The following is a 25,989-nucleotide window of genomic DNA, read 5'->3' as shown; positions in this document are numbered from 1 at the left end:
CTTTATTTTTAACTAGAACTCAATCTTCATGCTTCCAAAATGTTATTCTGTCTTACTCTGCTAAATCGTGTTTTCTTGGTGAGGAGTGTAGTTTCTAACTTAGATCAACTGGAGTCAAAACATTTGGTAAAATATCGGGTGATTAAATATTAGGGTTCGGGTGATTATTGTGGTTTTCGTCCCACAAAGTGTAAATCCCACTGGTCCGATTGTTCTCTGTGATAACCCCATATGGTGTGTACAGTTTAGCATCAGCTTGTTCAGTTCGCATAAGTTTGAAGATGTGGTTCATTAGAATTATTCTCTTCTTTCACAGTCAGATGCACCATTGCTGGCACTGATGGGGTTCCGGTTGGAGGGGATATTCAATGCAACCTTTCTGCCACTGTTGCTCACTATGGTAAGTAGGTGTAACATTAAGCGCTGCCTTACAATTTATTTCCTCATTTGTTTGTTATGTTCTCCAATGAGCAGTCATTAATTAGTTTTAATGCACACTGCAAACTAAACAGAGGGCAGTTCCTCACAGACTAGTGTTTGATAGCTCTATGAATATGATATCCACCTACCATTCTGAGCACTTTTGTGCATCTATCCATTGTACGATTCAGTATGCGACTGGATCTTGGGTGCAATAATTGGTGCATATTTATGCACTTAAATATGCAGTGAAATTCACAATGCGTATGTGAACCATCCTGTGTATTGTGTGTCCGTGTTGAAATAGTAGGCTGATAGGATGATCCTGCAATAGCCATGGTGTCCATTACAGTTAATATTTAGTAGTATGATGAGATGACTGAGACGGCTGCTGTACCCATTACAACTAATATATACTGAGGTGATTAGATGATCCTGGAGTGGTTATAAAGCTACTTTGTGATGTTGTTTTTAGTTGAGTGATAGAATGAATCTTGTGCTGCCTAAGGTGCACCTTAATTTTCAATTTAGTTGGATGAAGTGGTTGAGTGACTGTGATGTGACATAATTATGTTATATTTTATGTCTGTGTCCGACATTGGGTGTGGTACTTTGGACTTTCTCGTTGGTTGGAGTGCTTTGCTGCATGAAGTGTCTTGTGGTGTCATAGCTTTGTAAGTGTTGTGGATGCAGTTGTGTGTGCTGTGTAATCTATGCCTATGTGTGGTGTATAACAAAGGAGTTGTTTGGTATCCTTAGCAATTGTTCACTTGAAGGTGCGTCTAGATGTTTGGAGTGGGTGATATTACATCATCCTGAGCGTCCTTTGGGTGTGCGGTTGTGTACCAAATTTGACATTTGGGCCAGGCAGTGTGGACATGATGGTCTGAACAAATAAGCTTCTCATGGTGTATTAATTTAAGAACTTGAGGCCTTCTGTACTGTCCCCATTCGCACATCAGGTATGTACATAATTGCACACTGTCTGGTTTGTGAAGACTTGTGCATTGATAGGTCACTTTGCAAATTGCCCATTCTTAGGGAATTGCAAAATGATCTCACTACTTAATATTAATAATGTATGTCATAATTTGCTAACCCCTGTTAAAGGCTTCAAAATCAGAGATGATGGCTTTCCAGGAACAGCATACCACCGTCCCGGCATTTTCATTCCCAAATGGGAAACCATATTTATTTAGAGCACCCATGTCAATTAAGGAGACCGGTGCAGCTTTAAAAAAAAAGTGTAATGAAAGGTCTCAGATCTCCCCTGGACCAAGGTATGTACCGTCACTTTCCCAGGGAGAGAATATCAGTTCCAAACTTATGGAATATAACATATACACAGCACTTCCTAAGGTGGGCAAACTTTCAACACTCCCCCAAAGGCAAGGCAAGAAAACAATATCACGAGTCTCCTCTAGACCAAGGTAACACACACAACACTTCTCTAGAGCGAGATATAGTTTGCACATCACTTGCCAGGAGTAGAACAACTTCCTATAACACAATTACCTGCTAGAAAGGAATTCACCCATCCTTCTACAACAGAATACTTGGCCAAGAAGAGTCCACACCTCCCGCTTCAGGAAAAGACGAATTCAAACATATGGAATATATACATTTATTAGCACAATACTTCAATCACGGGCAGGCTGAATATATATTGATCATGGCAGACTCTCACATATCAAATAACCGATTGAAATACACAATCAAAGCAAATATATATGTAGAAATATATATGTATGGATATAAGAATCAGAAAATAAGAAGGAAAGGGTAGAATCTGTAAAGAATCAAGAGACAGTTAGTAGCAGAGACACCTCACCTACTGCTTCATCATTTCACCCCACTTTGCTCAAGGAGAGTCCATTGCTTGAACCGGGAGAAAGCTCAGAGGTGACACCACTCTTCCGTGACAACACGTCTGCTCCACGGCGTGAACTTCCACCAGGCCAGTGTAGGCTCCCCTTTTTAATACAAATTCAAACACAACGAAGCTTCTAGCAAGCCTCGCCCCCTCGTTCTCATGAGAGCCCGTACCAGCCTGCTCCAAGGCCACTGCATCGGTTGATCAGGCCTTTGCTATGGCTCCGAGACAGATCATGTACATTCCTCTGATAAGAACGTGTTCTCTCTAGTCCGTAAAGTGCGAAAAAACAGGAGAAGAGCAAAACATGCCCTCCCCACCTACTGCTGCTTTGTGCAGGCACAGAAAATAGCTTCAGTCATGAAAATGGAGTTAGTTAAGCCATGCACACAAAGGCCCAAAGCAAGATGGAATCAGAAAAGCAAGGATGAAATGAAACCATGTCAAAGGCAATAGTCAGTACTACCATAAAGCAAGGTAAAGTCAGAAAACAGAATGACATTAGACCACGTCAAAGCCAATAGGTCAAAGTCATAATTCACCTAACCTAAATAACACTATACACTTAATCCCTCAGTATCCAACATTGAGCACATGTGTGCACCATCACCCACAACACTGCACCTCGACATCACACACCTTCTATTCTTGGCAAGACTATTCTACTAAAAGACAGCAAGATTACAGGACAAAAGAGAAGCAGGCATATGCAAACCCATCTAGGGTAACATAACACACTTAAGTCAGTACAAAATGGTGGTGGTTGAGGGTCATCATAGGGTGTCAGACCACAAAAGTGGCTCATTCACTACAAAAAGTTTCTCATTTGGGAAATCATCGGAGGGAGCAGTCAGTGGTCACCTGGACCACTTCTGTTCTCCCAACACAATTCCTAAAGGGGAAGCTGTCCCCCAATGACAACACCCCCTTACCAAACCCCAACTTGAGAAGTGAAAACGTTTCAATGGTGTGATTTAAGTAAAAACCATTAGTACATTCCTTTGCGACTCACAAAGAGGAGGAGAATTTCTTTTTTCACACCCTCTACTGCTTCCCATTCAGCAATGATCACAACAACATTTTTAGCAGTAAAAACGTGTTTTGTGTAATGTGAAAATCTGCTTTGCAAACGAAAATACTTTCGTAAACAAGGCTCAGACTTCTTCACAATGTTACTTATCACATGCTAAGTAACTAGTAACATCTATAGAGGAACACACTGAAACATTTGCTTATTCTGTGCGTGCAGCTGCAGTTCGTTTCATAAGATGTCATGAAGTCAGGACATCTATTTGGGGTTGGGTCTGGCGAAGACCTTGGCCCAAGGTCTTCCAGAAACTTCTACCGAGCACACAGTCTGGTCTTTACATTCTTGCAAACTGCAGTGTTCAGAAAATAAATGGTTGCATTTATATAGCGGCTGAACCCACATTATGGTCTGAAGCACCCAAGAATGCCTCTAATGCCTCCGGGACTTCTCAAGGGACAACTTCTATCCTGGGGTGTTTGGGACCACAATCTGGTCTCCAAGCGCTGCTAGGGCCTGGTTCCCCACCAGAGTCTGCATCCCAATCTGGTTTCCCCTGCATCTTTGAGGTCTGCCCGTATGCCTCATCCATGGGAGTATCCTCAGAGTGTTCATTGTCCATTAGTGGCTATAGGGCATCTGCTCAACTCTTCAGGAAGGCTTGTCAAAGCTTTTCGAAGGCATCTGAGGGGGGTGTCCGTGGCATCTTTGCCTTGGCCTTACCTTTATTCTTCCAGGTTCCCTCAGTGTCACCGGGCCGAAAAAAGGCTTCTATTCTTCCCCCAATGGGTGGTTCATATCACATCTTGCCGACATCATAATTAGCTGCCTACTCAGGGGTTCGAGGGCTGATGATATTGCTGTCTGTAATGATTTTGAAAGCCGGTGATTATCACAGTCGTCAATAGCAAGGTAGAATTGCTCCTCCTTTTACTTCTTCTACTGCATCCCCGCTATTGATACCTGCCATGGTAGCTCTGGTGAGGTAATTGTATTTGTCCTGGCAATATATGTAAGTAGGTCCACCTAGGACTCTTCTCCTGCCTGGTTACTAACTTTGGGGTGGACCGTTAAGAATAGCAGATGCTGCTACTGTATTTATTATGCACCGGGCAATGCAGTTTTACATATTTTCCTTGACATACTTTCTGGAGAGAGAGAGGTTTTTTTAGTGCTCCGTGATCAAAGGAACCCAACAGAACATTAAGCAGTCACTGAAGCTGCCTTTATCCTGTGATGCAAGCTCCTCATTGTCCGTGTCTCCCTTCCTGTATGGAAGAGTGTTCCAATGAGATGCATGGAGCAAGGAGTTTGAGATCCATGCACTCTCTAGTGGTGCCGATCTACCATCATGCCTCCTGCGATGATCACGTCTCTGCCTATGTGGTTCCTGTTTTTCTCCCTTAGCGGGGCAGAGTCCTCCAGGAACCAGAGCATTGCTGCGCCCCTCTAGAAAAGAAAAAGACCTGCTACACGACACAAGTGGTGAGTCCTTCTCAAGCAACAGCCACAATCCCTGTCACGGTGAACCACAAAAGACACTAAATTACCCTATGCTTAACCCTCTGGTAGCTTGGCACAAAAGTAGTCAGGATTAACTTAGAGGGAATGTGTCAAGTATTTGTGCAATATAACTATATGATACCAAAACAACAAACACAACAATCTAATCCAATGAACCAGAGATATGCAATTTTAAAGATTTAGTTAAAAATAGCACTTAAAAGCTAAAGCATCAACTGTTGTTTTCTAGTCATGATGTACCGAGACAAAGTCATAAGTTCAGGCTGACTGCGGTTGAACGCTGCCTGGCAAACTGCGACCAGGTTAGGCCAGTTAAGTTTTATACCTTCTGTCCTTGTTGCCAGGCATTACGTCGTGTTGTGAGGAGTGATGCGAGGCCCTTTGTCAAGTTGCATCGCAGAGCGTCTTGTCCGAGGTGCAATATGGTGACCTGTGTCAAGTTGCATTGCGCAGCGTCTGTTCCGATGAGGTGCTGCGAGGGCTATGAACGGAGTTGTGTCAAGTTCCATCGCGCTGCGTCGGTTCAGAGGAGGAGCTGCGATTTCTGTATCAAGTTATGTCACGCTACATCTGTTCCAATGGGGCCACACCTGAGCTGGCACAACATCTTTATCTTCACTTCCAAGGGTCTAGGACTGGGGGACCCAGTTGGGGCGTCAAGACTCACTGCAAGTAGAGTCCAGGTCCAGGTGCAGGGTTCAAGGGTGTTGTAGCTTGCTGTGTCCCTGTAGCTCAGAACAGGAAGCCAGCCAACCAGCCCTTGGAGTCACTCTGGTGGTCCTGGGTTCACGATGCAGGTCTGAATCTTCCACAGATTCAAAACTCATCTGAAGAGTTGAGTCTGAGGGTCCAAGATTTATACCTAGCGCCAGCTTTTACAGTGGGAGAATCGTCTAGAATTTTCCCCTCGCAGATTTGTCTGGAATTCCTTCATCTATGACCTGGCCCCAAATTGTCCGGGTTCATAATAGAATAGTGTGAAATCCTTTGTGAGTGTGCTCAGGCAGACCCTTTGAAGTACAAGTGTGGTAGATGACAGCTCCGCCCCCATCCTGCTAGAGATGGCCCATCCTGACAACATCTAGCCCCCTTTGTGATACTATCTGGGAGGAACACACAAAGGCCAGCTTGCAACTACAACTAATGATGTGACCTAGGAGACCGGCTGCAGGCACCAAATGGTTAGGGCAAGAAAACGGCAACATTCTAAAAGTGTAATTTTCAGAATTGCGACTTATAATCTGACTTGACCATTAAAAAGGATGTTAAATTACAATACTTTAGAAACAAACACTCAACATTCCAACCTACTCCCAATCAAAACTTATCACTTATTACATGTAATAAGGCAATCCAATGTTATCATATGGGTGCAGTACTGAAAAACAAATTCAAGAGCTTTTTACTATCAGGACATGTAAAACTTAAAACTAAACGTCCAACTTTTTAAATACGCTGCGCCCTGCCCCATGAGCAGTTTAGGGCCTACCCAACATGTGACTTATATGTATTAAAAAGGAAGGTTTAGGCATGGCAAAAGGTTTATTTTGTAAGGCCAAATTGGCACTTAAATACTGTACACACAAGCATGGCAAGCCTGAGACATGTTTAAAGGGCTACTTAAGCACTCTGCATATCACACGGGCCTTACGGAGACCAATACTAAGGTGTCCACTTATTGGTACTACACCCCGGAGAGACTGTATGAAATGCATAAACACACTGACAAGGGGTGCTGGCGGGGCTGCGGGCAGGAGGGTACCCTCTCACACATTCTTTGGGATTGCCCCGTGCTGACCGCTTACTGGAAGGAAGTTTTGGACGAGGTGGATAAGCACTTTGGGATAGAGCTGCCGCGCTTCCCGGCGTATGTCCTGCTGGGCCTCCCCAATGACCTAATGTACCCACTGAAGTCCCGCAGAGGTAGGCAGATCGCGATTGCGCTGGGGTCTGCGGTCCAGAACATCCTTATCCACTGGCGCACCACCACTGTCCCCTCCATCACGGGTTGGTTGCATAGGCTTTGGCATGTGCTGGGAATGGAGAAGCTGTCGCTCACGGTGGCGGGGGAGATAGACCAATTTGAAGAGCTGTGGCAACCCTTTCTAGCGCTGCTGTCCACTGAATTCCGGGAGCTCACCTGCCCGAGGTATCTTAGGCTTCTCAGGTTGACGCCGTCGGTGACCCCGGCGGACTAGTTCACATGTGAGACGGGGGCCTCCCGGGGGGGGGGGGGGGTGCGGGGCTTCTTGGTGAGGATTAATCTGGCGCGGGACCATAGGACGGGGGGGGTGGGGTGTTGTTTTTTCGTTACTGGGGGGATGGGGGATGGGGGGGGGGATTGTGCTTTGTTGAGTTGCTGCTGGCTTTCATTGCTTAGATTTGGGGTGTCGGATATGCATGCAGGGATTCCACAGATTGCATTTCTAGCCTTTCATTTACTGTGTTTTTCCCCTGGCCCACCGAGCTATCCATCGCCAACCCTCTTGAGTTGCACCCTTTTTCTTTGATTGTATTCTATGTATCCTAACCTCCTATCCCCCTCCCCCATGGTTTGTTTTGTTTCAATAAAAACGTTTTAAACATAAAGGGCTACTTAAGTGAGTGAGTGTTACAATAAGTGCTGCAGGCCCATTAGTTGGATTTAATTTACAGGTCATGGGTGCATGTAGTACCACTTTATTAGAGACTTACAAGTAACTTAAATGTGCCAATTGGGTATAAGCCAATGTTACCGTATTTAAAGGAGAGAGTACAAGCATTTTAGCACTGGTTAGCAGTGGTAAAGGCCAACAAAAACGAATCATGCAAAACAGGAGAGGTGTAGGTAAAAGTTTTTGGGGGGAAGACCACCCTAAAGCTGACAAGTCTAATAGGTCTCCAATTCCACCATTCCTCCGTATGTACCCCAACCTTGGTGAGGTACTGCCAAGCTATCTAGAAGAACAAAGCAGAATCCTACGGGCACAGTAAGATACTGTTCAAGCTGAAGAAACACCAACACTATACATTAAGTAACTTAATAAAAGCAAAACTGCTGTTAAACAAGCACACATCATTTTGAGAACGGGGAAGAACCAATCTCACTGGCACACTGGACACGGATGCTGTAATTTCTGCACAGCTCAAGATCTTGCACGATGGCATCGAAGGGTGGCACGGAGACCACTACCGAAGGCAGCTCATGGGTGCTGAAGGCCTCGGTCACCTGAGGGAGAGGACAAAGAACACATAAGCATTAGACTCACTCAGTACAGAGCAATATGGCTTTGAATCATCATAACAAACCAATGACATCACCATCTGTATTTCTAGGGGTCGAGAAGCCCTTCTTGTAGAAGAGCTGTGCATGTCTTCCAGACGCTATGTAAACACATTTAAAGATGAGGAATGAAGTTGCATAAACTGATACTATTTGATTGTTGGATGATGAGATGCAGACGATTATCCATATTTACAAAAATTTGCATACATACATTAGGAAGGCAGTGAGGGCAAGATTTCAGTGCGTGACCTGAAGCGAAAGATGGGAGGAGGGACGCTGGGTAGAGGGAGTGACAGATTTACCAGAACCTTAGTTCTTGAGGCTCAAAGAGAAAGTTTTGGGGGACTCGCTCTAACTCTAAGGAGGGAGAAGGTATCTGACAATATTTTTGGGCAGGCTACAAAGAAGATTACTGCCTGTGCTTTGTGTTGCGGTTTGAGTGTGATAATGCAACCAGGAGAGCATAGTGCATTTTTTTTGTATTTACATTAGATGCATTTAAAAAGATTGACAAGTTAAGAATACTTGGAAATAAAGTATTTTTCCCCGTTACGACTTGTAATCTAGTGCCAGAATTAGAAGCCAGACCCATCAGTTCTAAAATGAGAGCCACTCAGACTACACTTTCTCTCATACGTGTACCCTATAGTTTGAAGTGTATCTCGGGTCCCCTTTCCAGCTCCACAGAGCCTCTGCGACCTCAGGTCAATCGCACACTCTTGTTGTCAACATCCAATACCACCACGCACTGTTAGTTACAATAGACAACCTGTGTGTCGCAACACATATTTGTGAAAGTTTGTGAAACAAGTACACTAATGTGTTGTGACTCTCGAAGTGGTTTGTCGACAGGATGGAAGTCCTGTTTTGAGACCCATTGACAAAAGAGGTAATCGGAGCGTGTTTTTACTTTTCACTGCCCGGATCCGGACACGCTAGAAAGTTAATATTAAAGGCCTGCGTCGTACTTTACACACATCACGTGGCATCTTCTGGTGAACAACACCTGTGAATCCTGATGCGGTGCCGTGACTTTTATAACCAAGCGCTCGCCATGACGTATACTTTTCTCTTTTTTTGCCGTCCCACTTGGACGGCCTCGCCTGCTAAAAGGTTTCTTATCTTAATGGGGCCATGTGTTTGGCCCCATAAAGATAAGAAACCTTTTACTTCAGAAGGAAAGCAGGTGAGGCCGTCCAAGTGGGACGACAGACAAAGCCGAACGACAATGTCACTACCAACTCTTTTCCAATGGTTGGCCACCGTTTAGCATAAACGGTGACGCCAGCCATTGGAAAAGAGGGGCGGGGCCTAATGCCCTTTACACAAAATACCCCAAATCATTAAATCTCGCCAGCGAGACTGCGTATGTGCGCAGCCTACGCCAGGCGAGACCTAAAAAACAGTAGGTAGCACACCTTTGTATGTGTTCTACTTGGAGTAAGGTAGAGGGGAGTTGAAAAAACGGAGAATAAGCATTTTAGTAGGCATGCCTCCTGACTGTTAAGAGATGAGTTGAGGAGGGAATTAAGAGGTAATGAATATTTAAAATACAATAAAATATTTAAATATTCTCTTCATAGTATGATCTTGTTTAGAGCAATATATGTTTACTCAGTTCATCTGAGGGCAGTAGAAACTCAGCTAAATGATTTTTAACAGGCAGGAGCACCAGGCCAAGTGGCGGCACCAGGCCAAGCGGCGGCACCAGCCCGCGTACCGTTCCAACATGCGGCATCAGGAGTCCTACCCCCGTTCAGCGAACTGGAGGACGCCGCAACAGCCTCTCCCCGATGGAAAATTTGGATAGAGCGTCTCAACAACTATTTCATCGTAACCCGGGAGACAGATGAAGCAATAAAAAGGTCCCTGCTACTGCACTATGCGGGGGACGAAATCTTCAAACTGTTCAAACACCTGCCCAATACAGGAACTGCGGCCGACTACAATGCAGCGGTAGCCGCGCTAGACGCCCATTTCGACCCGCAGTTGAACCTAGACTTTGAACGATTCAAGTTACGCCAAGCACGGCAGAGAGAGGGAGAGTCAATGGACGCATTTTAAGCACGCCTTCGGGAACTCGCCAGCACGTGCACGGAAGATGACCAACCGAAAGAGATCCGTGCACAGCTGATCCAGGGGTGTCGAGATAAAACGCTGAGAGGGCTCATTCTGCGCCAACCAAAAATCGCGCTCGAAGACATGCTAATACTGGCGAGATCACACGACCTGTCGGCAGCCAGAGCAAACGAGATGGACCAAGCGCTAATCAAGCCCCAAGGACGGTCCGACAATATCAAGACGGAGCGTGCAGACGCCGTCGGGCCAAGCAAAGAGGGGATTCGTTCAGAAGACCGAAGCCGGAATCGTCAAAGCAAAAGTGCGGATACTGTGGACATGAGCCACATGCCGCGAAAGATTGCCCTGCGCAAGGGAAGACGTGCGCCAACTGCGGAATACCCAACCACTTTGCCACCGTGTGCAGGAGGCGCACCAAAAGTCACGACTTCCGGAACCAAAGGCCCCCAGCGCGGGTAGTACGACAACTATCATTGACAGAATCGACGACACCGGAAGACGCACAAAGGAAGGGCAGGAGATAACAAGAACCGAGTGAAGATTCATCAGACGACGATGACGGAGAGACATACATGATTTCATTTGCGAGGGAGCTCAAGCAACGCCACAGACCCCAGTCAACGTGCATGGTTCAAGTGGCGGGAACCGAGATAAAGGCACTCATTGACACTGGAGCGACGGTCAACGTCATGGGCCTCCAACAGTATCGCCGCCTACGGCCATGCCCACCGGTGACGCCATCCAAGACCAAAATCTACGCATACGGAGCAGACACTCCTCTTCCGCTGAAAGGGAAGATTACAGTTCCCATCAAGGCAGACTGCCTGGAAGTAACAACAACAATCCACGTCATCGACAGGGAAGCGTACACGTTACTGAGCAGCCACACTGCAGAAGATCTCGGACTGATTTCCTTTGCAAGGAGAATCCAGTCTCACCAAGTAGAAGAGCTACTTAGTCAGTTCCCGGAGTTGTTCCAAGGGCTCGGACGCATCGGATGTGGCCCTGTAAAATTACATATCGACAAAACGGTGGCCCCAGTTGCGCTGTGGCACCGAAGAATCCCATTTCACCTGCGGCCGCTAGTGGAAAAAGAATTAGAGACTCTGTAAAAACAAGGTGTAATCGAAAAAGTGTCGGGACCGACGCACTGGGGGACCCCGGTGGTCATCGCGGAAAAGCCAAAACAGCCAGGAGCCATACGCCTCTGCATCGACATGAGACTACCGAACAAAGCGATACGAAGGGAACATCACAACACGCCTACAATGGATGATATCATCGCAGATGAGAATGGGTCAAAATGGTTCTCAAAAATTTACCTGAACGCCGGATACTACCAGCTTCCGTTGTCCAAAGAAAGCCGCTACATCACCACTTTTAGCACCCATCTAGGTTTACGAAGATACAGAAGACTCAACTTCGGAATATCTTCAGCAGCAAAGGTGTTCCAAAACACAATACAAGAATTGCTGTCCGGTTTACCGGATGTGCTAAACGTCAGTGATGATATTTTGATACACTCAGCGACAGCCGCGGACCACTACAAACATCTCCGCAACACGCTGAAACGCCTCAGTGAACATGGAGCAACCCTACATAAAGACAAATGCCAGTTCTTTCAGCCGTCCCTGGAGTTCTTTGGGTACGTGTTCAACCAGGGAGGCATCCAAGTAGACCCGAGGTGTCAGGTACCAAACCAAACTGCAGCTTCCACAGGAGCCGATGTGAGTTCCTCAATTCCCGACTTCCCTAGCTGCGAGTCTTGATACTCACAAATAGGAGAGAGGGGGAAAGGGGAGTTGGAATGAGAAAGAGAGACTGCACTGCTTCATCTTCTTCTGACTGGATTCTACTTTTCTTCTTGTTGAACCCTGTAATAAATAATATTATTTGCATATAACCTCAATCTTCACTTCCCACCAACTGTACACTCCACTTATACTTCTAAGTACCTGTCTTCCCACAGTGCCTTGCTGCTCTCTTGATATGCTGATCGATACTTCTTGATCTAGCTCTATTCTAGACTGGTCAGGTGTTAGCGTCGTCTAGAAGTATTTCTGTAATAGAAATAAAATGTAACCTCTTGTCCTTAAATATCTCCCACCACTATATTTCTCTCGCATTACCTAGTTACCTGTGTCTAATCTGTGAGACGACTGGTGGAAAACTTTTTCATTTATCCATATGTCCGGTCCTTACTGCAGAAGGATATTATTGTGTCAAGCAGCAGATGAAAGGACTACATTTAATTGATGTAGCTCTTTGTTTTATTGTTGTTGAGGAAGAGGCTGAATGATGGTAAGTACAATTATATATACATAATTTACATACTTCTCCAGTTGTACCAATAGTTGAATGCCAAGAGACTCTCCCTAACGCTGAAAAGGAATCTTCAATTTCTGGTCTACTAACTTGTTCGCTAGATTAGCATTCCAGTAGTCTTAATATTCGAACTAAGCTGATGCGGTTATATGTCAGATTATGTTGAAGTCTCAAATAGTTGAATTCTACTCAGCCCGAATATGTTCTATTATTCCATGAATCTATAACTGCCAAAAAATACTCTAAGATGACTTGGCTCTCTTTTTCTCGGAATGTTCACTGCACTGGAAAGCGTTGAATTTGGGACTGGAATACTGCGCTCCTCAGAAACGCTGTCTTCTTCTCAGGAATTCCGTTGAAGTGCGCCACAGTAATCGCGAGCGAGCGCTAGGACAGCTGCGATCGCTCGCGAGTCAAAAGACTAGACCGATAACCTCTGCATCGGTAGCCGGCGACCATCTTGGAATTCCGCGGCCGCGAACCCAGAAGATACTGCATCAACAAGGAGACCTGGGGCATGGACAAGACTCGGCGTAGTCTCCTATGAATCAGATGCAGTTGCAACAGCCCAATAGAGTATCTGCCTTGCCGTGAGACCTGTCTGATCCTTTCACTCCTGACACGAGGAAGTCGCAGGCCATCAAAGACGCGCCTGCACCGACAACACCGATGGAAGTGCGTAGCTTTCTAGGCATGGCTACATACTGCCTGAGATTCATCCCCGGACTGGCCACCCGCGCGGAACCTCTGCGGGCCCTCTCAAGGGCAGAGGCAAAATGGCAGTGGGGACCGCAAGAAGAGGAGGCATTTCAAAGGATAAAGGATGCCCTTCTAGGAGAAGCCACGCTGGCATACTTCGACCCAGCTAAACGAACGGAAGTACTCGTCGACGCAAGCCCAGTAGGGCTCGGCGCGGTACTAGCCCAAGAACACGAACCTGGCCGCTGGGCGGCCCTGTCATTTGCCAGCAAGTCCCTAACACCCACCGAGACAAGATACGCACAAATCGAGCGAGAAGCGTTGGCCATAAAGTGGGCGTGGAACCACTACCATTTATACCTCAAGGGACTGCCATTCACAGTGGTCACCGACCACCAGCCCCTCGTTCCGCTCTTCAAAGGGACGGCACCTCACCCACCTCCGCGCATCGAGGTGGGCAGTGCAGCTACAGCCGTACGAAATGGAAGTAGTATGCCGGCCGGGAACCAAGAATCCGGCATGCTTTTTGTCCAGACACCCCATTCCTGCCAAAGCACAGGACGACACAGAAGACATGGAACACTACGTTCAACTGGTGTCGACGGCAACCTGTCCCCAGAATATGACTCTGGAAGACGTCAAAGAAGCGGCCACCACTGACGCAGTGTACACCAGGGCTCTTCAAGCGGTCCAAGAAGGATCGTGGGCGAACTACCTGTGGCAAGCCAACTCCTGGAGCCAAGAGGAGCATGAACACCTGACGATGATGTGGCAGATACGAAGTGAACTCAGCGCCACCAGGGACGGGATCCTGCTAAGAGGATCCAGGCTAGTAATACCGCAAGCCCTGAAACACAGAGCGACTCAACTGGCCCACGGAGGGCATCAAGGAATAACCAAAATGAAAGCACGAATGAGAGAGAAGGTTTGTTTCCCCGAACTAGACAAGATGGTGGAAGAATATGTGCGGCACTGTCCGCTGTGCCAAGTGACCAGTGGCCTAGAAAGACCAGCTCCGGTGATTACCGAAGACGCCTGCACTGTCCCCTGGTCCAGAGTGAGCATAGACTTTGGGAGCTTCCCTGGTGGGAAGCACACGCTTGTACTTGTAGACTCTTTCTTGAAGTACCCCGTAGTAGAGCCAATCGCCTCCAAGGCATTTAACCACGTGGGACCCATCCTAGAAAAGGTGTTTGCAATGTTCGGGCTCCCCCACGAGGTCCGCAGTGACAATGGAACACCATTTCATGGTGCTGAGTTTGCCAATTTCCTAAGTCAGTTGGGAATACGTCACAGACGAGTGACCCCTCAATGGCCACAAGCCATTGGCGATGTCGAACGCTTTATGCGCACACTCAACTAGATGTTTTGAATAGCAGGAGTCGAGCAAGCAGACCCAGAAAGGAGGCTCCATGAATTCTTGCGGGAATACCGGAGCACACCCCACTGCACTACCCAGAGGAGCCCGTGGTCACTGATGCTCTATGGGCCAAGAAGAGATCTCCTTCCTACATGCCCGGGGTGGTCACCCCCACCTTTTGAAGCCGAGAACACGCAGAAACGGAGAGCCCGCCGGAACTGACAAGCAAGTATCTGCCGCAGGGCGACACCAAGAACCCTCTGCACAGGGACAACCGTTTTTCTGCGAGACCGTCGCCCTGGAGGAAAGTTCAAAACAAACTATGAACCGGGGACCTGGACAGTCACCGCAAACCGGGGAACCATGGTAACCGCTCAAAGAGGAGGTGAGGAGGTGTCCAGGAACGTGTCATGGTTCAACAACCGGATGGTACCAACACCTCAGCCCCAGAGACCACAGAGACAGACACCGGGATGCTGTCCGGCTCAGCGCCAGCGAGCGAGGCTCCCAGCACCCCGCGGCTGCGGGGCTGCCCCCCAAAGGTACAGCCTGAAACCGAACCCTCGCCTGAGTCAGCGCCTGAAAGACTTTGCCTGTTGAGGACGTCCGGCCACCGCCCAGGGAGTCCACAAAAGTATCTACACCTCTGGGTGTGAACTATCTGAACTGTTTAAGTTGATTGTCTAAACTGCTAAGTTGTTTGGTCCTTTGACCAAGTTGGATAGGCATATAACAGTTAGCGGTCTAGTGTAACCCGACCGCGGCACCACATCTGCGGGCCAGGCGTGGCCTGCGGGGAAAGGAATAAAAGGGACCACTTCCCCAAGTAACTACGTGTGTCGTCCCTGTATGCTCCGCGCCGCGATCCAGCATGCGCGCGCCATTAACGCCAGAGGCCCAGCGGGGAAAATCACAACTGTGACGTTCAACTCCACGTGTTGGAAGCCAATTTGAATCGGGCCTTGTCAATGACTGGTTTCCATTACTCTAAAATGATTTGTCCTTGCTCTACAATGGATTATTATGCTGTGTGCCTCAGTTGAGCGCCATCGGTGACATGCATACTCTGGGCGTTTAAAATATCTTTTGAGTGAAGATCCCAGGCTTGAACATGGTTACACGCACACCTTGTGTTGCATTGTATCCTTATTCACTGTGTTCCAGACTTTAGTATCCTGCGTGCTCTACGGTGACACACCCGCACCTGCAATTTGATGACGTTGTTGTGCATGTCATCTTCGGTGATGCACACACCATATTCTTTGTGCTTATTATTTTCAGCTTTCTTGTGTGCGTTCATCTCCGGTGATACGCATCCTGGTGGCATTGTATTTCCCTATGCGCTCTATAGTGATGCACACACTTGCACTTACAAATCTTTATTGGTGTTTTTTGTGCCTCACAGCTTCAGTGATACGCACACCATTTACAGTCACTGTTATATTGCAAGCATCAGTTCTTATTTGACAGGGAGGAGTACTGAAACAGTTCTGTTATATCAAGTGCATATTGTTTTGTTTACTGGTATTACTACGCAACAGTCAGTTGTGCCACCACCTGCATTTGTACCCAGTTCATCATCATCTGAGATTGATTGGGAACAATGGAAGGAGGGTTAAGCATATCTAGATGCTCTGAAGGGGTGAATCTTTCATGCATAAGAAAACGTTTGCAATTTAAAGACATTGTCTTGGTTCCAAGGGCCGCAACATTTTGAAGCATATTCCTAAGGTGGTAGTACTTGTAGTAGAAGGTAAGGGGGATAGAGTAGAGGATGAGTATGCCACAATCATCAAATCTTTGGATACCCGCTTCAAAGCATGTAAGAATGTGACATTAGAAAGACATAAATTCTACAAAAGAGAACAAATGCCAGGGGAGCCTGCTTCAAGCTATGTAGGGGTGTTCCGTATACTAGCTGTTTCTTTCGATTATAAGTCGTTTGTAGAGGAAATGCTAAGAGATCAATTAGTAGAGAAAACATGTAGTAAAAAAGTACATGAAACCTTATTGTCTAAACCAAACTTGACCTTACAAAAGGCTCTGGAGATTGCAACCAGGATTGAAAGCACAGCTTTCCATATGGAACAAATGTATGTATCCGATTCAACAGCACAGTCTCAAGGGGTGCTGGCTGTCGAGAGCAAATATAAAAAGAACAGAGAGAAAAATAATCAAGACAAAGTTAATAGAAGTGATAAGCCTGACAGGAAACCTTCGTTTGGAGTGTTACAGATGTGGTAACAGTGCACACCTGGGAAATGCTACGGTGTGTCCAGCTACGGATACAATTTGTGCCAATAGTTTGAAGAAAGGACACTAAACAAGAGTTTTTAGATCCTATGGTAAAGTGTCTGCTGAGAAAGTACATAAAGTGGAACGGATCAAATCTGAAGAGACAGGCAAATCTTCTACTGAAGAAGATGAGATCTTCACCATCGCTGATACTAATAGACCATCACATATGAAGAATGTGCGGGGTGTGGCTTCACAAGGTTCAAGAAGGCCTTTTTGTTTGTTGGACATTAATGGCGTGGAAGTAACAGTGCTAGCAGATTCTGGATCCCCATTTACACCTGTGAGTCAAAAAATATGGGAAGAATTATTCCAAGATCAAGGCTAAGGGCCTTATAATGACAACAGCTGTCCTTCGTAGCCACGGTGGGGGTGCGGGCACTAGGAGTCCTACCACCCCATTATGATTTGGTTGGACAGTCTGCTTTGGCACCACCGCAACAGCCAGGGAATCAGAGAGCCCAGGTGGTGCTGCGTTGTTTAGAGGCCGCAATATGCTTGGCAAAGCCACTGCAACCCGCCAAGCATATTACAAATTTCCTCTCTGCCACGGTTTTCATGGCAGTGGGCCCCTTGTTGCCTCTGCCCCAGGAGATGCATGCAGGAGGGCACATGGTGTGCCCCCCTGTCTGCATACACCTCTAGTTCTTGCAGGGCATGGATTTGATAGTCCATGTCCTGCAGGAACCTGCAATGGCATTCCCATTGTGGTGCCTGTTATGGTACTCCTATGAGCTTTTCACAGGCACTGCTGTGGGCCAGCCACCGCAGGTCCGCCCAACCTGGATTCCAGTCAGAATCCCGCAGGCATTCTAATTATGGCTTTGGCGGTGCGGGAGCAGGATGCCGGCATGGCAGCCTGCTTCCGCACTGCCAAAGTCATGATAAGGCCGTTAGTCTTGAGGTGTTTTTCCCTTCATCCTGTCGGGTATGGGGGCAAGGTTTTCGAGATTCTGAGGTAATTTGAAGCTGATTTTGGTTTCAGGGGCAAGAAGTCTTGAAGGGTTGCATTTGTGGCAAGAGTTGAAGCATGTTTGTTAGGTTGGTATGACTAAGGGAATTTAGGTATCAATCTGGACCCCAACAATCATCATTAGGTTGTACTAAAGAAAGATTATGCCCAGGTTTTGGTGGTTCATGTGAAAGCAAGGGAATTGACATTTCCTGAAGTATTCAAAAAGGATTTAGGCTTATTCAGGGAATTAAAGCACAAAATAGGATTAAAGGAAGGGGCTTAGGCAATGGTGCATAAGGTTCGGAGAGTTGCCTTGGTCTTACGGGCTGAATTAAAAAAGAGCTTGACTAGTTATGCGCTTGTGATGTCATTGACGCAGTCGAGTCGTCTGATTGGTTAGCGCCCGTAGTTCTAGCCAGAAAAGTCAATGGTTTCCTTCTCATGTGCATGAGCTTCAGGTGGGGCTGTGCATCCAGGTCTGGATGGAGTGGAGGCAATACTTTAGGCGGTGGATGTCTGTAACGGAGAAGACTTTCAAGTTGAGGTTTGCATCGTAAATATATTGATGAATTTTGATGTGGGTGTAGGTGCAAGTGGCTCCTTGTAGAGGTTGAAGATGAAAGTGAACAGTATGGAACTCTGGAGTACTTGCAGGTGATAGGGATCTTTTGCGATCTGGAGTTGGCCATGTGAATGAACTGGTGTTGATAGGAAAGGTAGGAGGAGATAACAAAGATGGACATTGCAGTGAATCCCATTTTAGATTCCAGTCTGTAGATGAGGATGGGATGTTTGACTGTGTCGAAGGCAGATGAGAGGTCTAGAAATATCAGGAGGCAGGTATCCTCTATGGGCAGGAGGGTGCCGTCTACAATGTATAAAGTAGTGGTCTCCATGCTGCAGCATGATCTGAAGCTAGAGTGGTAGTCATGCAGAAGATGGTTAGCCCTGATGTGATCATGGAGTTGGGTTCAGACTACTTTTTGATGACTTTGCTGATGAAGGTTGAGGGATGGGCTCGTAGTTGGCAAGGTAATCAGTGTCTAGTGTAGGTTTCTTTAGAAGTGGAAGGATCTTGCCTGTCTTGAGAGCGTCTGGGAAGAAGCATTGAGTGAGTGTGAGAGTTTTGATGAGGTGAGTGAGAAATTATCTTTGGAGGGAGTTCACAAAGTCGGTGAGAGATAGGGCTTTGAAACCATTACAGGATTCTGTGAAAGGGGTGGCTTGGTGGACAGAAGAGCAGGCTGTGTGTTGCCAGTGTGCTGTCAGTTCTTCTGAATTTTCTCACTAAACTAGAGGTTGATGGTGTTGCTCTTGTCTGTGTGGTTTGGGGTTGGAGGATTCAGGCAAAGGGTCGATGCAGTGCTCGATTGTCTTGAAGAGTAGTCTGCTTCTGTCAGTGGCTTCATTGATGGCTTCTGATTTGATGAGCTGTCTGTGTGTTGCACGGAGGACGTTCAGAATCATGGGTCAACAGGAGTTCTGTTTTCCTTCCATTTTTTCCCCTGTCTACGAATGGAGTGTTTGTTGCCAGTAAGGTTTTCAGAGTACCAGGGTGATGAAGATTTTGTTTTGCACTTGAATGTTTTAGTTGGAGCATGGATCTTCCACATTTTTGTTTTTGCAAAACTATGAAGTCATTTAGAAGGATATTGGCATCGAACGTGTAGTTGGCAGGGCGAGCGATAAGCACTAGATTATTGAAGGGGAATTCTTTGAAAGATCTGTAGGTGTTGTCTTCTCTGGTGCATCAAGTGCACACAACCACATAGAACACAGAGACACAGACAATGTATTCCTCACACTCAGTGGCCAGTACTTCATTGGACACTCTGTTCACAGAAAAGCCAAATGAACATCATTTCAGAAAAACGATCTTTATAAAATAAAAAAACACAATATCCACAATTTTACTGGAAAAGGCCTTTACAGACCAATGCAGTCAATAACATTTTACTAGACTGGTCCTTCAATTAAAGCAGCTTCCCTAGACAGACAATTTAAAGATAACTCACCAAACTATGCTTCATTGGGAGTCTTTTAGAAGGGCAGAACAGTAAGTCACACTCACTAAATAGATCCTTTAATAAACATTACACTTTTACTCCGTTTACAATCTTTTTTTTTTAATGTTCATCACTCCTTCCCTTCCCCAAATATTATAATCACAAACATTATTTAAAAAAAAAACTGTACACAGAGTTCTTCAATGCTCTTCATTAAAATAAATGTGCTTGATAACAAAAGGCATATATATGCAGAGAGGCGGAAATCGAGAAATGATATTGAGAAGAAAGGAATCAAGTGGATCATCACTCTAGGGACAGAAATTCCTTGGGTTCAAAATGCAGACGAAGAATTACATTTACATTTGGGACTGATGATTACTGTTTTTCATATCCTAGAAATTTTATTGCTCTCCAATTGTATGTTTTCTGCTAATTTATGGTATTTTAAAATGCACCATTCTTCATTGAAACCCTTTTTTCATTTGCTTGCATACATGTTTTTCTAATGAAGATAATAGATCTAAAGAATGCACTTGATATTTCTGCATAGATTGCAGTCTTAGGACATTGGCAGCATCCTGTTACAAGATGTGATTCTTTCAACGTCTTTCTTGAATAATGCACTTTAGACTTAGACTGTAAATTGCACAAGAATAATGTTCATTAATTGCACTTTGTGAAAGAGTACTTTACTAATTTGCACTTTCTATCCATGTACTGTAATATCCATTTAGATGAACTGTTTTCCCACAGCACTTAGGTCAAGTCGTGACAAATGTTGATGTAGGGTAGAATGTTAGGCAAGCATGAGCAAGAGAATGTTTGAATTTTTGGGCACTTTCTTATTTGCACTTTATTCTGCTTTGTACTTCCGTGCTCTTTTATACTTCAAGTTATTTTGCTTTTCTAGATCTTTATTGAGATAGCAACACAGAATGAAAATATTTAGTTGAAAAACGGCTTACAGCACAGAGGTACAATATACGACAATCAGTGGAAGACAGGTGTCTTAATGTGTATATTGTAATAACATGAGAGCGATGTGAAGAATCATAGTGTTTAGAATAATTGAAATATAATTTTTCTTTTTTGAATTAATGACAATCCAATGTACTTTACATCTAGCAGAGCTATTACAGCAATTAGGGGAGGATGTTCCAATATTGGAGGATCTATACCAGATTGGAATCAACAAACAATAAGAAATTAATGTACTTTTACAATAATTTTTCTGGAACAATCCATTCCCCAAAATACAGTACTTTGGATAGTACAATTTGCTGACGTATAAAGATATGTAAGACATGTGAGGTAATAAGCACTTTGAGTTACAATTATAATGTTGATGCTTACAATGATCAGTGTATAATACTGAAAGGAATTGTACTTGTCAATCCGAACAATTTGTCAGTTTTTAATTTAGGGTGGAGTTAATGCAGGACAATAGCCCTTTAAATAGACACTCTGTGATTGCCCTCTATGGCCCAGAAGAAGGCTTCAGCCGAAACGCGTAGAGCTGTGTTTGTGAATACGATGCACTTTGGCTGAAAAAGAAAAATAAGCTTACCTGAAACAACCATTGTCTGTCTGTGACGCTTTTTCCTGTCTGCCCGAGTTCTTGGGAATTGGAGCTTTGAGATTAGACAGCGTGGCAGGAACAGAGGTGTTATTTATTTATTTATTTGTATGTATATATTTTCTTTAATGATGCTTGTTTTCTTCTTTCATCTCCACATAGCTCTTATCCTCCTTCCATACCTTCCCGTTCATTATATGTTTATTAGATATACCTCAGCCAAAGTTCTTAGTTCATAGGCATGAACGTAGAGCGGGCTTTGGTTGATCTGCTTGAGCCGTTGATTTATTTAGGCCTTCCTCTTTCAACCATTGCTTGTTTGAATTTTGGATAGACCCACAGACTTTTGTGAAGGTTTAAATTTTTTGTATTTGCATTTTACACTGGTGGTAAAGTAGTCCCACTCAGAGATCTGCACGAATCCCTGGTATTTGGGCAAAATATTGAGTTGTAAATATCGGAAAAACATATTGTGATGCAGAAATATTGTTGTCAAGAATATCGCTGTTTCAGGTAAGGAAAATCATTGTTGAATATTGTTGTAAATATTGTTTTCAATAATATAGTTAAGAATATTGTTTTTTAATTCAATTAATATGTTTTAGTTTATATATTAATTTTGTGTTACTATTGTGTGTGATTATTGATTTTGTTAAATATAGTTTGAAATTTCAAGTGATTAAGAATGTTTAATTTAATAGTTATTAGTAATTTATAGTGTTGTAGCGGGTTGTTGAGTTTGTAGGAGGATAGTGGGAGAAGTTAACTATTAATGATTAATTTTGAAGTATGTGAGTGATGTATATTATGTAATATTGATTTATTATACTTATATTTTAGGTGTGGCTTACTGCATTTGTAGGGGTATATGGTAGGAAAGTCAATTACGTAATTAACCATGTATTATTAATTATTTAATTGATTATTATTTATGTAAATTGAATACTTATATATTTTAGTTATATTGTAGGTGCAGGCTGCTGGGTTTGTTGGGGTATTGCATGGAGAGTTGAGTAACATTGGTAATTAGTTAATAATTTATTTTAAATTATTTAATAGATTATTCGTTATGTAATTCTAATTTATTCTTTGTTATATTGTAGTTGCGGGCTGTTGGGTTTATAGGAGTATAGGGTGGGAAGTTAATGAAATAATAATTTTAAAGAATTATTAATGTATATCTAAATATTTAATTAATAAATAATAATGTACATTGTGTACTAATTATATACCTTAGTTATATTTTGGGTGTAGGCTGCTAGGTTTGTAGGGGTATAGGGTGGAAAGTTAATTAAGTAATAATTAAATAATCTTTATTTTATTAAAGTTAAAATTAATTATTACATTATTTATGAATTTTGTAAATTGGATAACTGTTCATTCTATTTAGTTTTTATATATATTTTATGTTAAGAAGTAATGTTTATATTTAGAGTTTTATATTTTTTCTAAATTAATAGAGCTATTCAAATATGTAATGTGTTTGAAGTGAAGTAGTTTACCTGCTGTTGCTTAGACTGGAGTGGGAATAGTGAATTTAATCCCTTCGAAACACAATGCTTTCCCTACTATTGCATTGACTGGAGTAGGAATAGTACATCTAACCCCTCCAAAGTCCAACACTTTCCCTACTGTCACACAGACTGGAGTGGGAATAGTAAATTTAACCTTTCTGAATACCAGCACTTTCTCTACTGTTGCACAGACTGGAGGGGGGATAGTATGTCTATTATTCACAAACTCCAATACATTTGCTAATATTGGTTAAATATGTTTTTTATTAATATGTTTATATTTTTAATTTTATAGTATTCATTTATATTTTATTTCTTTAAAAAAATGTATAATACTCTTTGTAAATGTGTTTTGTTTTTTGTTTTTTAATTTTATTTGTTTGGTAATTTATTTAATGTTTTGGAATTGAATTGTTAAAAGCTTTCTGATTCATTTAAAATATAAAGCTAAAACAATTAATATAATGTACATTAAAAAAAAAAAAATTGTGTTATATATGTTTACACACATATAAAATCGAAACCCACAACAACTACAGTTTACCTACCCGATAAGGAAGAAAATGACTGATTACTTGGACATTCAAGTTTATATTGAAAAAGACAGAATTTGCTCAAAATTACATCACAAACCCACTAGCTGCAATAGCATAAAGTCCTCATCCTAAAGTCCTCAAATGGAGCGTACTGTATGGAGAATTATTAAGAGCCAGGAGGAACTGTTCAGAAGAAAACTATTTTTTGACACCAATAAATTAAATGGTTGCACGATTCCAAAGGCAAAGATACCCAACATCTGTCTTGGAGGATGCTGAGAAAAGAGTAAAAACATGTATTAGAGAGAATCTACTTGTACCAAAAATAACTAGGAATGACCCAAAGAAGATGTCATCAGATATATAATGGATTTCATCCTCTCGCAAAAGAAAGTTAAAAATCATTACGAGAGAATCGGAGCATTTTAAAGAGAGATAAAGATCTAAAGGATTTTTTTACGGAAAAACCAAGATTAACATACAGAATAGCCTCCTCTCTTGTTGACATATTAACACAAAGCTATTTCTCAGCTCAGGCGAAAGGTGAAGGAAACTGGCTCAAAAGAACAGGTTTTTTTAAATGCCCAAAATGTAAAGTCTCTCAAATCGGATGTAATCAGAAAGAGTTTGAATCATTCGATGGTACAAAAAAGAAAATTAAGGAACTGATATCTTGTGAGACTTCCCATGTTATTTATGCTTTAGAATGTGGTTGTGGTAAAAAATATGTTATCGGTACAGTGAATAGGCTTAAACTGCACATACTTCAACAACTAAGAGCTATTATCAACAAGGACAATTCATACACAGTAGCCAAACATATATGGGATGAACACAATTGCGAGCAGAAAGGCTTGTGTTATTATGGAATCCAGCATATTTCGGTTAAACCAAGAGTAGGAAATTGAGAACTGGTATGGATCATCATTTTTGGGACGGAAATTCCTTGGGGTTTGAATGTAGATGCAGTTACATGTACATTTATAATTCTAGTTCACTGTTTTCTATCCTCCAGGACAAATAGAACAAAAAATTGGGGAATGGTACCTCGCCTATCGATGATGCATGTTTTGTGTATATTTTGTCCTTTGAGATTTTTATCTTACAGGCAGAATGTACATCTAATTGCACTATAAGGATGACTGTTTTAAAAATATATATATATATATTTAGGTTTATCTAATAAATTGTGTCATCTTTGCACTAAGATAACAGATCTAAAAATGCACTTTATATTCATCTACAGATTGCACTTTTTTGATACGTGCCTTATTTAAGAGCCCCCTTTTTTTATGCATTGCAACATTTTGGCGTAGAAGTGGTTCTTTCATTTGATTACTTGGAAATTGCACTAGAGTGATGTTTACGGATTGCACTTTAATAAGTACTTTACTCATACGCACTTTTTGTCTATGTACTGTAATATCTGCCTAACTGAGAGGTTTCTATATATATATATATATCTAGCTGAGATCAATGCTTATGAAAGATAGAAAGTCAGATAATACTTGAATTCTTTGGCACTTTTTTGTACTTTTTTGCACTTTTTGCACTTTAAGATTTACATCTCTTTGTGATTTCTCTATAGATGTGAATGTATAGTATGGAATACGTAGCTGGAAAGGGGCATTTGTACGGAGAAACTAAACTTGATATCTAGTGCGAGACAGATGTTTAAATGTATTTATTATTAAGAACATGGAATCATTGTCCTTTTGGGAGTTGGAGTTACAATACTGATGAAGATACATTAGATAAGAACTGATTTAAAAAAAAAACGAAATTATTCACAAAAATATCTTGAAATCTCTCTCCCCTCAAGATATTGTATGTACAATAATAAAATGTTTGATACACATGAAGAAAGAAAAAGATGTGTGATGCATAAAATACTCTGATTTACTATTACAATGTTGACGTGGGTACAGATCTATGTAAAAAGTCTGGAGAATGTTGCATTTGGCTATCTAAACAATTGTTATTTTTAAATTGAGTGTGGAGGTAATTTTGGGCAATGGCCCTTTAAAAAGACACTCTGTAGGACATGACTCTATGGTCCAGTAGAAGGCTTCAGTCGACATGCGTAGGCCTGTCTTTTGTTTTGTTAGCACAATGCACTTCGGCTGAAAAAAAAAATACGAGGAAAAAAAAAAAAGCGTACCTGAAGAACTAATTTCTGGCTGTGCCGCCCTTTGCTCTGCCCGAGTTCTTGTACATTTGGAGTTTAATGTTGGAGTGGCGTGACGGAAACGGATTATGAATATATATATCCACCCACCCACCCATCCATCCATCCATCCATCCTACTGGCGGTCACCCGTATATAGTTCCAGTTAGGATCTAGCTTCCATAGGAAAATCATTTTTTTGACTTGCCTATAACTTTGGCGTCGTGTGGCCAATCTGCATGAAATTCCCCCCCAAAAAGTATCAAAGTAGGTTCTGTGTGTCCTGGAAAGTTTGGGGGTGATCCGTGCAGTGGGGACAGAGAAATAGTGGTGCGAAATAAGGGTGTGTTTGTAATGTTAATGCC

General features: G+C 43.2%; 1 protein-coding gene across 1 annotated transcript in view; it reads left to right on the top strand.

Annotated features, from left to right (window-relative positions):
• RCE1 (Ras converting CAAX endopeptidase 1) overlaps positions 1-25,989 on the top strand; it is a 226,335-nt gene that overhangs the window by 58,955 nt on the left and 141,391 nt on the right. Inside the window, exon 3 of the mRNA XM_085625516.1 lies at positions 317-400. Within this exon, the coding sequence (XP_085481642.1) occupies positions 317-400 (84 nt within the window). The remainder of the gene's footprint in view (positions 1-316; positions 401-25,989) is intronic.

Source organism: Triturus cristatus, chromosome 9 (assembly GCF_964204655.1).
Source record: "Triturus cristatus chromosome 9, aTriCri1.1, whole genome shotgun sequence".
NCBI lineage: Eukaryota > Metazoa > Chordata > Amphibia > Caudata > Salamandridae > Triturus > Triturus cristatus.
This window is presented reverse-complemented; position numbering and strand designations above follow the sequence as displayed.